The sequence below is a fragment of the Echiichthys vipera genome (genome assembly GCF_963691815.1).
Source record: "Echiichthys vipera genome assembly, chromosome: 1".
Lineage (NCBI taxonomy): Eukaryota > Metazoa > Chordata > Actinopteri > Perciformes > Trachinidae > Echiichthys > Echiichthys vipera.
In genome coordinates, this window is record NC_139826.1 from 13,307,416 (window position 1) to 13,324,793 (window position 17,378).

Sequence of the window (17,378 nt, forward strand, 5' to 3'; positions counted from 1 at the left end):
TTTGTTACACAGAACCACCTGAACGCCTATCATTAGGAACAGTTTGGAAAAGGGCGGGCACTTTCAAAATCTACCTGGCAGGTGACTGGATGAAGCATGTGACCCTCAAACTCTTGCTGAAGCCAGACTGGAGAAAAAAGCGAAAGCATCTTTTCCATCGAGAAAAGCCTTCAGTGCCTATCATGTTCGTACCAGAAACGCAACCCATTTTTTAACCCATCATAACCCCCTGACCAATGGGCTATCTTGACCCTAACCATTTGAGGTCAGTGCCTACCCTCAACCATCTTCGCAGGTGCACAGAACGGATTGGTCAGCCGCAGTGCCTTTATTTGCTCTCCTTTCAGTGAAGAAACCCTCTCCAGTTCTGACGCTATTGCAGCATCTCCTCTAACCTCTTTAGGAGCCTCAATTGTTGTTTGGAACGGACAGTCGCCCCTCTGTGTTGTCACGCACACCTAAGCTGCCAGTACGCTGATCGGTCCAAACCGCTGGTGTCTGAACCCTGACAAGATGGACTTTGTGTGATCTTGTGATCCAGAAATTCTCCCGTCATCTCATAATATTGCAAGAATCCAGCTGCAGGTGTTAATTGAATTATATGTTTCAGCCCAAAGGTCATAATTAGTGATGGTCGCATTATATTGAGAAGTGTTTCAAATATTCGTATTCATTCATTAGGCGAAAGAATGGAAATAAAAAATTTAGATGTAACAAAAATGCATTGAGAATTATTTTAGAGATTCGTAGCTGTATATAATTTTTCCATCACAGAAAGGATTCATTGAGTTGGATAGTGCATGGGGCATATTAGGACAGTTGATGTAGCCTAATGTTTAGAAAAGCAGGATGCGACTGGATGGTCAGTTTGGTTCTCTGGGTTGGCTGTGAAAATGTGACAAATGAAAAACTCTCCTCTCCCTCGACAACTACTTAAATAAAGCACTTTAGTCCCCTTCGCTACCAGTGCAGCTGCACAGACGTATGAATGAGTGTGTGATTGTGTAACTGTTTGAATTTGAAGAAGGACATGCCTGAAATAGACACATAGAGGATGCATATTACAGCTCCTCTCCCTCGATTAGAAAAGGGAACAGGTTAGGTACATGTTTGATAATGCTGATGATACTTCTTGGTCAGGAAATTGTCTTGCCTTTCTCCATGGAGAGGTCAAGGCTCAGGGTAAGCCACAGAACTGTAGCCCTGGAGCTGGTAGCACTTCGGTTTTGCTCAAATATACTTCCAACAGCAGATAGGCCTGCTGACACGGGGTCTATTCACTGAGGCACCTTGTCTCTGTTAAATACACTATCCTACTCCGCTTTAGGTCTTTGTAAGGTTCGTTTCAAAACTGCATAAAATAAAATGTAGGTGTCAAAAGGTAGAGAGTGTAATTACAATTCTGACTGTGACAGGAAAAGGCCGTTATTCATTAAAGTTGGCTGATTGGCGGCTTGTTGTTGATTTTGGCATGATGGCAAGTAGTGTTGCAGTCAGTCAGTCCTTCTGTTCATATTGTGAACTGACAGCTTCCGTCACCAGAGATTAAATGACTTTCCCCTGTTGGAAAAAACGTCTTAACCTTCCCTCTATTGTGTTTCTGCTGACTCTCTGGCACGCTCCCTGTCTCTCATCATTGTACTGGTACATAAAGATCTTCCACTCACACACAGTCCTTTGAAATGGCTTCATCCCTCTTGTTTGTACATGTGTATATCGCCGCATTGATTTTGTCTCATGTTTATACACCAGAGATGGCCACAAGTCACTTTCTGCAAGTCCACGTCAAGTCTCAAGTCTTTCAGGGAAGCAGCAAGATCAAGTCTCTTATGGTTTTAATAAATAATAAAATATAGTTAGTTAAACCATATTGTATAATTACACAAAGTCCCAACTAATGACAGTTTATAATCTACTGTAAATAAACAAAGTTTACTGCTCTCTTTACCTGGACTAATTACAGACACACCTGAAGGTCCTGCTCTCATTGGATTCTTTTAAAGAAGTTTTAAATCATTTGGTGGCAGACACATCTGTTTGTAGATATTCTGCATGCTATATTTATGATTATGGTCGTTATGTATATTTGCTGTTTTCACTTGTTATTTAATATATTTTTATATTAATTGATATATATTTATCTGCGAGCTCTTCCTGTTAAATAAATCAAAATTCCTCCAGCCTCTCAAATGCAGTGTAATGGTTAAAGCTAATAACACAGTAACATTAACGTTTTGTGGTCAACAGTAAACCTGTGAGGTAAACTTGCCTTCTCCCGGTTTAACGTTGTTAGCCAACTGATGGAGGCAGCACCAGCAAGCAAACACTTTTCAAAAAGATGTAATTTAATGAACGCCAATCTAAAAGTTTATCTTTCACAAAGCTAACATTAGTAACAAGCTAACGTTTATAGTTTATGCGGCTGAGGTTAACACAGACGTTGCATTCTGTGATTCTTTTGTAACGGTAATGAAACTGCAGCAACAGACCAGGGTGAAGTTAGTTTGAGGTTGGAACTAACTTTGGCCTGGTCAGCAGCAGCAGCAGGTGATGTGTCATCTCTCCGTGTCATCTGTGGAGTGTGAATGCTCTCACATCTCTGTAGGAGATAATCACTTTCTGCTCATGATGTTAATGCTCCAAAAAGTACATAAATAAAAAGATTGTGCACAAGTCTCAAATCTCAAGGTCGAGTCTCAAGCCGTTGGGGGCGAGTCCAAGTCACATTTGTATATGACTTAAGTGCGACTCAAGTCTGAGTCTCAAACTCGAGTCCCCATCTCTGTTATACACACACAAACACACATACACTTACAATGTTTTATGCCTCGCAATTGTCTCGTTCATTTTAGTTACTCCTAGATTTGAAATGGTGACATTAAAATATGCAAAACTCACATACTCCCCCTCATCCATCCTGGACGTACCATCACTCACTTCTTCTATTCCTTTCTTCTTAGCTGTCTAACCACACACACACAGTTGCCAGGGGTACGGAAGAGTTAAGAGAAAATGTTGTTGTTAAATGCAAAGGAGGGGTAGGGTGCCTGTTAGGAGTTGGCTACCCGTGTCAAAAAGCTACTGTCAACTTATTTAACTCCTCTCCGATCAACATTGGATGAAGAGTAATGCTGAGAGGAAAACCGGCTGAGCCGATGTTCCAAGTGCCACTTGAGGCAGCAGTCCCAGGCCCTGATTGGATGGAGAGACGGTAGCCTTTTTGGATTCTTAAAATTGTATCCAGATACAATGGGTCTATATGATTCTTGTGAGATGTTTGTGGAATTCATGTATCATGTCCGTATCCTCCAGACATGGCTCTTGTGTTGTCATTTCACACTTTTTCATTTTTTAGCCGCACCAGTTTTGAAACTTGCCTTTGTTGTCTATAATTTTAAATAGCAAGAATCAGGTAGTTGAGGCATTCTTCACTGTTGAGCTTATTGTAAATTTACATAATTCATGCCTTATTTTTCACTTGTCTGTAATCAATAACAGGGATGCAGTGTTTAAAGCTGTCATGAGTTTCCACTGGTGACATATAATTACAATTACATACATATAGTGCACTGATTAGCTACATCAATAAAGCTGAGGCTGCAGACATAAGTACCAAAAGATTATTCTGACAACAATGCTATATCATACAAATAATGCAAATACTATAGAATAATACATCTGGTTTCATGGCATGTGTTATAGCTGTATCTGTTCATGTGGTTTTAGCCCTTATTCAGATAAAATCATTCTTCTTCTTCCGCCTACCAAAAGGTTTTGTCAAGACTCACAGCTACGTAGGGAGAAGTATGCTTTGGTTGAGATCTGGCCTTTCCCAATGCTGCCATGGTAACCAGAAAGCTCAACATACAATGCAGAAATGGCCTTCTCTGAGCAGAGATCTATTAACACTGACTTTGTGCATCTGCCTCACTCTTGAGCTCTCTTTTAACCCCTTGTTTTCCCTCATGCTCTCCCTCCGACACCCACACTCTCCCCCACTCACACCAATGCAATATCACACATCTGTACGCTTGGACAAACATAATTGTTGCGTCCATGCATGCATTTACAGGTACAACACACACGCAAGCACGCATGCACGCATGCACGCATGCACGCATGCACGCGCGCAGTCAGATTGAATGGTTTTAAGTAGATTCTTATACTCGTCTAACACTCAGGTTTACAAAGTCAGAGTCCAGCACATTAGGCAGCAACTGCATGGTCACTTTGTCCCGCTGCAAGTTGCCTAATGTTGCCCTAAAAAACTAGTTTACAAAAATGGAAGCTTTCTTCTATTAAAGTGGACATATACCAGTATTTGTAACTTAACTTGTGTGTATAGTTCCAGTGCACGATTTACTGATATTACTGGAATAAAAAAGTGTGTTTATTTTTCTCCTTCTCCCTTGCTGCTGGAGCAGAGTGCAGCGGAACACTCTGCCTTTGTGAGCGTAGTGAGCGGCAGCCTGTGTGTGTTTTTGGCTGTGTTCGTGCTGGTGTGTACAGAGATTCTCTCACAACGATGGAGACGTCTGCTGGGCCTGATCGTATGGGCCACACACCTCACCATGGGCTACACCTTCATCTTCAGTGGCCCCATCATTCTGCCTTGGGATCAGGTAACTTCTCCTCCCAGCCGGGTTCAGATTAAGGCTATATTTTTGCTGCGGGTGACTTTTATATTATCCTCCTCCCACACAAACTGGCAGGCATTGAAATCTTACTTAACAAATGCAACAAGACTACACAGATATGAAGAAGCTCAAGAACAGTTTACTATTTTTTGATAAGGTCTATTAGGCTGTAACACTTAGATATTTCCCATCTACACCTATATTTCTACCAGTTAATGAGTGAATCAGCACAGTTGTGACACCAAAGATGGCTTCTTGAAATAATTCAACCTTTATGTTTCTAGGTGCCTTTCTTCCTCTTCATCATCTTCACAGTGTACACCATGCTGCCGTTCCAGTTGTGGTATGCTGTGGTGCTGAGCGTCATCTCCTCGCTGTCCCACATTATGGTACTCACACTGCGCCTCACCATTTACGACGATAAGCCCACTCCTTACCTTGCCAACCAGGTAAGTACAGTGGTATAAAAACTTTGCCATTGTTTTGTAAAAAAAGGAAATTGCTTTGTAATGCTCATATATCAGTCTACAATGTGGGCATTGTGTTCAGATGAATGGTGTTTGGCCTCGCAGACAGAGCATCAGAGATAATCTGCCGAATGCGGCGAAACAAGGCATTTCACTCCCTGCTGAAATCCACTGCGCGGGGACTTGCGCATTCATCAGAACACAAGGCCCACATTGCCATGACACAGACCTGGATTAAAATAATATTTTTTGTCTAAATGTTCTTTACCATTAAGCTGAAGTTGGTAACTTTCTGTAAAAAGTATGTTTTTTTCATATTTGCTGAAACCGTCACTATATCCTGACAGCACAATGAGACAAATGATCTGAGAAAAAGAAATGAAGCTCTTTTTTTGCATGTAACAATTTTTCTTACTTTACAGCTAAACAGCACACTAAAATATGATTAATAAAAACAGAATGCAAGAAATATGCAATACAGTAATAGAATATAAAGTCATTTGATCAGCACTGCTGCTCAGCTCAGATTGGTTGTCGGTCAGGCACATTGAAATCTACAGGAGCAGACAGAGAGAGGTAGGGTAACATTACTATTTCACAGATTGTCTGTCTCATTGTGCTGTCGGGATAAAGTGACAGTTTCAGCAAATATTAAAAGAAACTAAACTTGAAAAGTAAAACCACTTACAAAGTAAATGAGTGATTTCTCAAGTCCTACTACAGTAGGGACACAGGAGTTCTGATACATGCATGTGTTTCCATTTGATCTCTAACATTTGCCGCTGTGTCTGTTTCTGTAGCTGCTGTCCAATGCAGTGGTGTTTCTGTGTGGCAGTGTGGTGGGAGCCTTCCATAAGGTCCTGATGGAGAAAACCCTGAGGCAAACCTTTCAAGACACCTTAAGGTGCCTGAGCATGCGGATGAAGCTCGAGATAGAAAAGAGACAACAGGTAAGTGCAATACACTGGCTGTTAAAGTCTAGTTTTTAAGTAACTGTCACGATAAATGGCCATTAAATATGATATCCTACAGTACGTTACCAAAGCCTTTCAAAGTTGAGCTCACTATGTTAGTGTAAGTAGTAAAATAATAAATATGTTTTTATTTTTGTAAAAAGAAAAAAAACCCTACTGCAGCTGTACACATAGTGTCATTAAGAAAGGTATAGCCACAATGTCCAACAAATGCATTAAATGTATGATATGATATTACAGAAGTAATCCCTCTCACTCAGCACTTATGACCCACTAGAAGAGTGTGGTGGTGTCTGTAGTTGCAGAGACCCTGCCCTTGGAGAGGATTCCCTGTTTACTTAATTTAGAGAGTGACAGGGATGTTTCTGGGTGTAGGGGTTTGACCCCCACCCAATAACCGCACGCAGAATGAGCAACCCTCTGTTCCCAACCACTACTTTGTGATGCCCCTCCCCCTCAGCGTCAGATACTGTAGCACATGGTAGACACAAACAGAGACAATGAAGCTCTGCATTCCCTCATAATCCCTTATATCATAAAATACCGTTTTATTCTTCTGATTTACTGTTTTGTCCTCACTGAGTGGAGCTCGCTCTCTACACTCAGACTGTATGTGTGTGTGACTGGCTCTCCATCACTCTTTCTCTCTCTGGCCGTTGAGCGTAAGCCGGAGAGAAGGGGCCAACTTTTTGACCTCTGAGTGTTTACTAGCGATAATTGTTACAAGGTACAAAAACACTAAACATATAAAAGAAATATATACAAATGAATCAGTCTAGTACTATTAAGAATAAAATATCAGGAAAAATATAAAATGTGAAGTGCACTAGTCTGTATGGCTTTAGGATGATTAAATAGCTACACATTGTGTAATGATCCCTAGTACAATCCTGAAAGAAAAAACAACGAAACATTTCTTTATTTAAAATAATAGGTGGCATACCACTATTTCATTAGTGAGAAAAAAAAGTGTACTGTATCTTCTAAGCCATTTGTGGTGAGCATTTGAATACCTTTATTTTTCCGCAGTAAACAAACATTACAGACAAATGATGAAAATACTTAGTCAGTAATTGTTATTGCCATATTCTCATAATTGTATTTTCATCTATAAGCTTTGCCTTTGGCTGGCCTCATATTGACTCTCCCATGGATGCTTTCATTGCGACTAACAAATCCTTCTCAAATTAGATTTCCCTGTGATGCCTTTTAAATTAAATGCATCTGTGCTGACTTGCTTTGACTTCAGATACATTTTTAAAAACCATTTTTCCCCTTTAGTCATTTGTTATGACCGTTGCTTAGTGCGAGACATAAAACGTGCTGACAGGGAAGCTGTTGTGTTGCCTAGCAGGACAGAAAGGAATGATAAAATCCATAACATCTAAACCTCCTGTTGTATTTGAATTGGGGCTGAACGAGTACAGGGACATAATAGCATGGTGCGGGAAGATCCGAAAATGTTCCAAATGGGGAACCAATGAGGAACTTGCATTGTGTTCCCACATTCATTTCAACAAGAGTGAGTCCAGTGTGTCCCTCCTGAAATGTTTCTTGGCAGGGTGTGAAGGAAGTTAAAAATGTCTTTTACGCTTTGATGTTAACACTCCCCGTTGAAACCAACACTAATGAGATTCTCTTAAACAATTGACTCCTGTCCCTGCATGCATTTAGTGACAACACAGTTTTTTCCCGTATTGAAGATATGCACTGTAATTTTATTTATTCAGACATAAAAGACTCAAGCTGTTTTCACACTGCCGCACGATAACTGCCCTGACAACCACCTAACTGTTGCAGCTGTTGCCACTACGGTCCTACTGCCAGAACTCAGCGCAGCAGAACAATATCACATGCATGTTCACATGGGCAGCAACCGCTTCATACGCTGGATCGAAACAGCTGCCCCTCTGCTGCTTTCCCCTATTGATATGATTGGGGGCGGCAAGTTACGGCGCAGTAGTGTTAAAGCAGCACTGCACCATGTGACACAGCCTACAGTTGACACCATCACCATCATACAAAGGCCTCTTCATGCTTCAGACTCAATAGGAAACTAAAAGGGTTATTTGAACCCTGTGAGGTCAGCCAGAGTGAATGGAAGCTGCTCAGGTAGCAGCAGTCTCTCTCTCTCTCTCTCTCTCTCTCTCTCTCTCTCTCTCTCTCTCTCTCTCTCTCTCTCTCGCTCTCTCTCTCTCGCTCTCTCTCGCTCTCTCTCGCTCTCTCACGTTCTTACAGAGACAGAGAAATACACATACACACAAAAGGAATTGCCTTAAGTGAGTATTTAACCCTCTTGACATCTCCCACATTTTGTGTTGTCACAACCTAATTTAAAAAAAATATTGAATTAATCAATTTTATGTTTATTTTAGATCTTTAATCAAAAGTGAAAAGCTGGAATGCTTTGAGTCAAAACAAATTCACCTCTTTGCAATAACAACCCAAATTAAGTTACGGTGCAATTTTATTCTTATGAGTCTTGAGATGTCTGTATAAGCTGGTGAGTGTCCAAAGCACCCCTGGAAAATAAAAGGCTCATTGCAGCACACTTGGCTTTTGCAAAGAGCCACATGGAAAATTCTGACATGTTAAAGCAAACGATCCCGTGGTCTAATAAAAAGTGATCTGAACTGTTGTCATGTGAAGCACTGTGTCAGACCAAAACTGAGCACAAATCACCTTCCAACGTGTGGTAGTGGTAACATCATTACAAAGGGGTGGGGGGTTATTTTCATGTCTATTGACTAGCAAAAGAAAACTGAAGGATCTGTGAAAAGAGCCAAATGCGGGATATTCTTCAGGAGACATTTCTAGTATATTAGATATAGACAGGACGGTGACCTGGAGTACACAGCCAAATGAACTCTGGAATGACTTCAAAACAAGAATGTGAATGTCCTTAGGTGACCTGGCTGTAGTCCAGATCTAAATCCCTTTTGAAAATCACTGTAATGACCATAACTGTACGCACGCACGCGCACACACACACACAAACACACACACACACACACACACACACACACACACACACACACACACACACACACACACACACAAATATTAAAGAGAGATTTGGAAATAATGACAGAATCCAGATGTTATTGGCTGAAGTACATATTCATAACTCACAGGTTTAGATGATTGAATACCGAAATTAATATTTAATTCTAAAGCACAGTTCTAAAAGAAAAGATTAGGTTTTTCTGATAATTAACTTTTGTCAGAAAAAATCATCCACAGACACATACACACAACTTGGTGTCATAGTTTTATAGTTTCTCATACATTTGTTTTCTCAGACCTCCTCTTTTTACATCCACTTGTTTATTGTAAAGCCCTCTGCGGTGACTGCATTATATAAAAGCCACTCTATAGATGAACGAAACGAGTAACAGCTTGACTCAGTTAGTGAAGTCAGATGATCTAACGTGACGCCCTGGTGATGATGTTTTGAAGAGGGATTAATCATTTCTTAAAAAGTTGCCTCTTCAGATTCCTGTCTTAATCAAACCATTGAACTTTGAACGCTTATCAGGCCTCTGACTATTGTGGCAGACTGATCCAATGTTATTTCTTACTGTTGTAATGCAACATGCCATAGCCTTGCTGGTGCAGTGGTCTTCCACTTTGTCTTGTTTACCAATATTTTGCTATCGTAGCAGCATGGTGTTATAGCGTTTGAATTCATTTGCCACCACTGCATTTAAACCTGTATGAACATGCTGATTCTCTGCTCTGAATACCACTTAAAAGCTTACAGGTGTGGGGACAGCACTGAAACACCACTAGGTGATGGGGATTGGTGCCACTGTAGTTATACCTACATTTTTCTCATTGAGTGTGACAGTCAAATAAGCCTGCCTCACCTAAATCGCAGTTATGTAACTACATTGTGTGTCTGTTTGCAGGAAAACTTGCTGCAGTCTGTGCTGCCAGTCTACATCTCCATGAAGATGAAGCTTGCAATCATGGAACGCTTACAAGACTGTAAAGACAAAGAAGAACAACAGCGACTGGTCAAAGACAACAACTTCCACAGTCTTTATGTCAAGAGGCACGAGAACGTTAGGTACAACCAAAAATCACTTTGAAATACATAAGAGCCATAGATCTTTGTATGTATTGATCATTGAATAGTCCAATCGGCACACACTTAGGGAATGGTTAAAGTGATCAGCCATCAAGACCTTCTGACGACATTCAGATCTCCTTCTACACATTTATAATAAAAGTATCAATGGAAGTATATTGTCTATCCAGGGCTCAACAGTAGCAGTTGCCAGGTTGCCACTGGCAACCATTTTGAGAAATTGGCAACCAATTCTTGGCCTTCGGTTACCATCAGTGAGAAGTTCTAGGAACCACTTTTAAACATATAAACAATAGGGACAGCAAACTGCATAACACGCACCCCATATAAAGAAATGTTTAATATTTGTTGCTGTTACAGTCAGAACTGGACCCAAACTACGCTGCATGTGACACCTGTTGATGTGTGAACTTGAAAATTAAGTTGTTTGACTGTAGGGTGAAAAATTAGACTCACACTCCACTGACAAAGAATCAGACAAATCAACCTTAAATTCTTAAAGCTGGCTATACTTTATATCTAAACTAAAAAGGAAGTTATTTAATCAAACTGATTTCATTTACATATTTGTCTATCACTTCATAAAACATAGATAGGGCACAAAGAGTGCAGACAAATAGCATATTTCTATGACCACTTCTCGTAACGATGGAGATTAGTAGGTGTTTATTTCCAGAGCAGTGACCCAGTTACAGGTCTTTGTTTTACGAGGGTTTCATTAATTTAGCAAGTGCTGACAGATATCGGGTCAGCTTAAACTTGAACTTTGGCAGATGGTTCATCATCTTTTTTTTTCTTTTTTTTTTGATAAATGTAGTCAAGATACAGCCTCTACCTAACCTCAATAAAGGAATTACATCATAGTGCTTTGTAAGAGGAAAATGAATACCATGGAAGAAAACTTAGTTGTGGATTCTATATCTGCATTCGTTTTTAAATGCAAATGTTTTTTTTAAAAGATGTAATAGTGGCATAAAATTAAACTGAAATGGCAACACAGATAGCAATATATATAGAATATGATTGGGCTGTTAATATCCATTAAGGTCATGTTCTTTGAAAAGGTCAACACCATAAAATTGATAAAGTTTTGACCATCAAGAGGTCCTTTTGAAGGCATCAGTCATGTTTGCTGCCATGTTCCTTTAGTAAGAAGGTGTTGAAGGACAGGCCCTTACCTATCCCTATAATTACCCCAGGCAGACCAGTCATTAGTTGTGTTTTCTGTCTCACAAAGCACCTGGCTGTTTTCAGTCAGGCACGGGAACAAGTGCAGGTTCTGTGTCCCTCTGCTGGTCACCAGACGGACAGTTGTACGCAGGCCAGGCTGCAACTTTTAACCAGCCTGTGCCGGTAATCGGCATTGTCATTACAAATCATGCAACAGCCTATATGTAGTGCTTTTATCGAACATGCACAGATCAATGGATGTTTGTGGTGGTTTCGGTATATATATATGTGCATAATTTGAAATGATGTGAGCCTCATCTCAAAGTCAAATAAATATCTCCCATCATGCTGTAATTTCCATGCACAGCATTCATCACACTTGCTGACATGTCCTGTAGCTCACTGAGATGAGCATGATGTTCATTGAGGCTTACATCGCAATGGATAGAATTTCAGTTCCCACCGTGGCAGCGAGACAGCTAGGCAGGTCAGGTGCTCTGGGAAGGTTGGACTTTTGCCAGACTTCCAGCTGGTGGTGGGTCTTTCAGAGGTCAGATGAGATATCAGTGTCCCACTGTAGTCCGATGACTGGCAGTGTCAATGATGCCTAGGCTGTGACTCAGCATTGAACCAGACAGGCTTTTTAATCAGTCATTGATCATGCTACTGTAGTAGATGATAGTTAATGAGAGGATGGTCAGGAGCTTTTTTTGCCTGCAATCCTACATCCCATTCAAGGGCTATAATGGGTCTTAATGGGTTATAGTAGGCGGACAGAAGTGCAGAGAAAATCTGGCCTAAATTTGGAGGACACAATGGTGTTAGCTTCATGGTCACGAGTATGCTTAAATGCATTGCACCCCGTTTAACTGCATTCAGGCGGTCTATATCAGTTTGTAGTTGGATCAAGTTGATTGACACATTGGAAAGCCAGGGATATAAGGACATGATATCACACAGCATTACAGATGTAGATGTACAGATGTACAGACGTTACATGGATATATATACCATTTCCCCCTCAGTTATGCATTGTGGTGAGGCGCAATGTCATTACGTAAACTTAAAAGCACCCAATTTTTGTCTCTGTGAGGTCACTTATTGGGGAGTCTGCAGGACTCACCTTTGTTGATTGGGACTTTAGAGGATGTTATAGTCACTGTGTTTTTTTTGGATTCTACAATCGCAGCCAATCGTAAAAGTAGTATTTGATTTAAGTGTGTGGAAATGTAAAAATAGTTATTTAGGTAAAAACATTTATTCTTCATATCATCAATAATACTATCTTTATGTGAAATCTTGTTTTACACGTCAGAGCAGACATTATTTCTGTTTATGTGTGTCTATTTTGTGTGTTAACTTTCTTTTAGTATTCTGTATGCTGACATTGTTGGCTTCACCCGATTGGCCAGTGACTGTTCTCCCAAAGAACTTGTCATTATGCTCAATGAATTGTTTGGAAAATTTGACCAAATTGCAAAGGTGAGTCATCATTTTGAATTTATTTATGTCATTATTACAAACAACACTGACCTCTAAGCTTAACCTGCTGTTGACAGTTTACCTCCTTAAGAGATTGTAGCAGTAATAATATAAAGATGAGGGTAATGAGGGTTCTTACAGGAAGATCTCTGCTAAACCTCGCAGTGGCTGGGAAAATCTGCATTGTGCAAGGAAACACTCTCTTCTTATCAAACCACAGCCAAGGCACTTAAACCTCAGTAGTACAATACTGCAGCTGTATTGATTGGCTCCCATGTGTTGGCATGTGTACACTCATATACTGTCTGTCTGCTTAGCCATATTTTATGCAACCAGGCAACCTTTCCAAATATAACACCCAGGTTTCTCCTCTCCTCATTCATTTAAGGAAAATGAATGCATGAGAATCAAGATCCTTGGAGATTGCTACTACTGTGTGTCAGGGCTGCCGGTCTCTCTGCCTAAACATGCCAAGAATTGTGTCAAAATGGGCCTGGACATGTGTGAAGCCATCAAGTGAGTCACCCTCAACCCTGACTGAAACATACACTGTAACTCTTAAAAGAGATGAGATAAGCACACTTAGTTTTGAGATTAAGTATGTTGATAAAGTGTGTTAAAAGCTAATTGTCGAGCCTCACAGAGAATACTGTAATGGTTGATTGTAGGGTGAGTCATTCTCAGTCCTGTCTCAAGTTTAGGGAAACACAGTTTGAGTTATTTAAAACATCTTGTGCAGTAATGCCTAGAACTGCACGCGTAAAGGACATTTAAGAGTACGTTGTAACAGCAAAAAAGTCTGGGCGACGCTTGACATGTTGTCTCTTCCAGGCAGGTACGGGAGGCCACAGGAGTGGATATCAACATGAGAGTGGGTGTGCACTCGGGCAACGTGCTCTGCGGCGTCATTGGCCTTCGCAAGTGGCAGTTTGACGTGTGGTCACATGATGTCACACTGGCCAATCACATGGAGTCAGGAGGCCTTCCAGGGTAGGTTGTATTACTTTTGTATCATTAGTTTCAATACCCTTTATACATTTATTTATATATTATATTATTATAATATTGTGTGTGATGCAATATCACCATTATTATTGGCTGTTACATAACCAAGCGGAAAAACAAATAACTTTTTACTTTGAAGTTTAAAAGGTGTAATCCGTAATAATTGAGATACGTTAATTCTAGCGGGCGCTTTGGTGGTAAGATGTTATTGCAGTCGGTCTCTGGGGCCTCATCTCCCAGAGTGTCGACTGTATTTCGTCAGTAGATTGGCAGCTCTCACCTAAGTGGTGCAGCATGATGTCTTCACATGCTCCACACTGATAGGAGGTCCAAAGAGAGAATGGGAACGACGTAAAATGCATCACTAACTGTGCAGCACATTTTGTTTTAGCTCTGGATGGTCGCCACAGACACACAATCACCATTGCTTTAACTCACTCTTTGATATATAGTAACTTAACAGACAATTAACTAGATGCAAATCTTACAGATTATAACTTTAAGGATGGATGTGTGGATGTCTTTTTTTGAATAACAATATTTACATTTCTACACTCCATTAATGATACTCATACATTGTCTTTTATACAAAAAGTTACATTTTAGATTTATTAAAGAGAGCAAACACAATGGTGAATATAAGGTGCCATTGGAATAAAAAGGAAGGAAACAAGTGTTACATATGCCATGTTGAGCATTTAATTCTTTCTCCTGCTCTTTCCTCACAGACGTGTCCACATCACAGAGGCAACGCTGAAGCACCTAAACAAGGCTTATGAAGTGGAAGACGGCAATGGCTGCCTCAGGGACCCCTACCTAAAAGAGCTCAACATCCGAACTTACCTGGTCATTGATCCACGGGTGAGTTTCACCTTACACAAACATGCACATCGTGACAGGATGATGAAGCATATTAAGAGGATAATAATTTGAATCATGTAAATCATTTTAAAATCTGTGATCACGTGGTTTGAGTACAAACACATTTGTGTTTTTGATTCTTGTTTTGGCATGGTGTTGCTTCCTTCATGTCAAAGAACGATACAGGTTTTAGTGTTGTGCAAATGCTACAAATCATGGTTGATATACTGTATTTACTGTAATATAATTTTAAAACAATCATATTGTCAACATCATTTTGTACATTTTTAAATAGTTTTTCCCACCAAACTGGTTGCTATTGGTTTCTACCAAGATTCAATTTTTTTCTTTTCTGGATTTCTGAATGTTTGGGTTCTGGACACATTTCTGAGTATAAGCTGCACACCATTACTGCATAAATAGTATATAATATAATTAGGGATGCTCGATATTGGCTTTTCTGCCGATATCCGATATCCGATATTGTCCAACCCTTAATTTCCGATACCGATATCACCTGATACCGATATCACCCGATACCGATATCACCTGATACCGATATATGCAGCCTTTTTACACCAAAATTCATCACATATCACCTATTATGGAATTAACACATTATGCCTAATTTTATTGTGATGCCCCACTGGATGCATACATAAATGCAACACGCTTTTCAAATGTAAACACAGTCTGTACAAAATAAGTTATTGAAAAAAGTGCCATTCATTTATTTGTTTGTGTTTTTAGAGAGAATATTTTGCCTCAAACAACACTACAGACAACATCACAACAAGGAAGATGCATAGCTTCAGTCCAGAGTAGTGAACAAACTTAGTCCTCTTTTTCCAGACTGAGTAACCGGCCGTAACTTGGCAAATAATACAATCAATAAATCAGCAGTCAAGCTCAACATGCTAACCTGTATTGGATCTAATGGATACAGCACCAGAAATTACCTTCTTGACGTGACGGTAAACAATGCTGTACAGTCCGGGTAAACAATGGTCTGAGAAACACTTGTGACTGGGCGTTATAAGGACATAACGGGGCTCCAGGAACTCCACACGTTTGGTGAATCCGGCATCTTGAACGATAAAAAAAGTTTGTTTCTCGGTGTCGGCTGTTGCTTCTTCTCATCACTTTGCTGCACAGATGTAGCGTTTAACTCCGCATGATTCTTCTTGAGTTGCGTAATCAGATTAGATGTATTAAAGGAAGACGCCTTGTTTCCTCCTCTCATAACTAACGCCTTGCAGTCATTGCAAAGCGCACATATACTGTTAATAGGTGACACTTGGAAATACTTCCAAACCACGGACATCTCATGCACCGGGCGAGCTGAAGCTTGTTAGCCACGGTTAGCAACCTACGAGTGAAGCGTGTTGTTGTTATACGTCATCAAGCACGCGCTTGTAAACGGCCCGTGTTGCATTCAGGTACACTCGGAAATGCTGAAGCCTACGGCCCGTGTTGCATTCAGGTACACTCGGAAATGCTGAAGCCTACAGAACTAACATCGGTTGTAAAAACCCGATACCGATAATTCCCGATATTACATTTTTAACTCAATATCGGCCGATAATATCGGTGGGCCGATATTATCGGACATCCCTAAATATAATACAATCCTGCAGAATCGGATAAGATTCTGCCAAATCTCCAAAACTTGATCCAGATCCAGGTTAAAAACTGACTAACAAATCTAACAGATTGCACAGCCATATTGGGAATATGCTGTCCCTGACCTTTATGATTTAGGAACGTACTCAACCTAATTCCCTTGCCACAAAGCTCCAGCTAAATGACCACAGTGTACTGTAAATGTAATGTTCTTGTGTGTGTTAAGTCTAAGGACCCGTCACTGAACAGCCGTAGCGCGCCTAAACCTCGGGTGAATGATGGTCTGAAGATGAGAGCGTCCGTGCGCATGACCCGTTACCTGGAGTCGTGGGGGGCCGTCAAACCTTTTGCCCACCTTCAGAGCCGAGAGGGCTTCACACCAGACGCTATTGTCAATGGCAAGACACGCTGCAAGGTAAGCTGATGATTGTTGTTAGTTGTATTTGTAATTATCTGCTGTATGTTGTTGAAAGCTTCAGACAAGTGTGAGAGAACTTAAACATGTTTGAAATTGAGCTGGACCTTCAACACCCACATAATTATGCCTTTGTAACATTGTCCCCATCTTTTTCAGGACATCCCTCTACGATCAACCCCCGGCTCCAAGATCACTGAGAGGTAAGAACAACTCTGAGCTGCAACAGTAGCTACAAAATTAATTCACATATGAAGTTGCCATTTGCTGTCTACTATTAATTTTACCTGTGTTGTGTTAAGCTTCACCTGAGTGAATGTACTCACACACGTTCATCCTTCACCTCGGAAGCGGGCCCATGTAACAACACTGTTGCCTAATAGTATCAAATGCTTCCCATCAACTTTCCCTGCCAGGACTTTCCCATCTGTTCATGGAATCGCTTTAACACATTTCATTAACAATATTTCATGGTACAGTTAATCAAAATGTTATTTTCTTTCTGGCGGGAATTACATTATTGCCAATGTTGAGCAAATTATCATTGATTAATTATATAAGTAATGTAAGAAATTAAAAGTCCCATATTTTAAAAAGTGAGATATCCACATCTCTTTTCATTAAAAAGCCTGTTGTGGTGCTCTATAACTA

General features: G+C 40.3%; 1 protein-coding gene across 2 annotated transcripts in view; it reads left to right on the top strand.

Annotated features, from left to right (window-relative positions):
* Positions 1-17,378, top strand: part of adcy7 (adenylate cyclase 7) — a 60,050-nt gene that overhangs the window by 28,074 nt on the left and 14,598 nt on the right. For both annotated transcript variants that reach the window (XM_083915506.1, XM_083915507.1), the window contains exons 3-12: positions 4,425-4,622; positions 4,922-5,086; positions 5,905-6,054; positions 9,990-10,150; positions 12,712-12,823; positions 13,212-13,339; positions 13,655-13,813; positions 14,557-14,689; positions 16,539-16,727; positions 16,887-16,930. In XM_083915506.1, the coding sequence (XP_083771632.1) occupies positions 4,425-4,622; positions 4,922-5,086; positions 5,905-6,054; positions 9,990-10,150; positions 12,712-12,823; positions 13,212-13,339; positions 13,655-13,813; positions 14,557-14,689; positions 16,539-16,727; positions 16,887-16,930 (1,439 nt within the window). The remainder of the gene's footprint in view (positions 1-4,424; positions 4,623-4,921; positions 5,087-5,904; positions 6,055-9,989; positions 10,151-12,711; positions 12,824-13,211; positions 13,340-13,654; positions 13,814-14,556; positions 14,690-16,538; positions 16,728-16,886; positions 16,931-17,378) is intronic.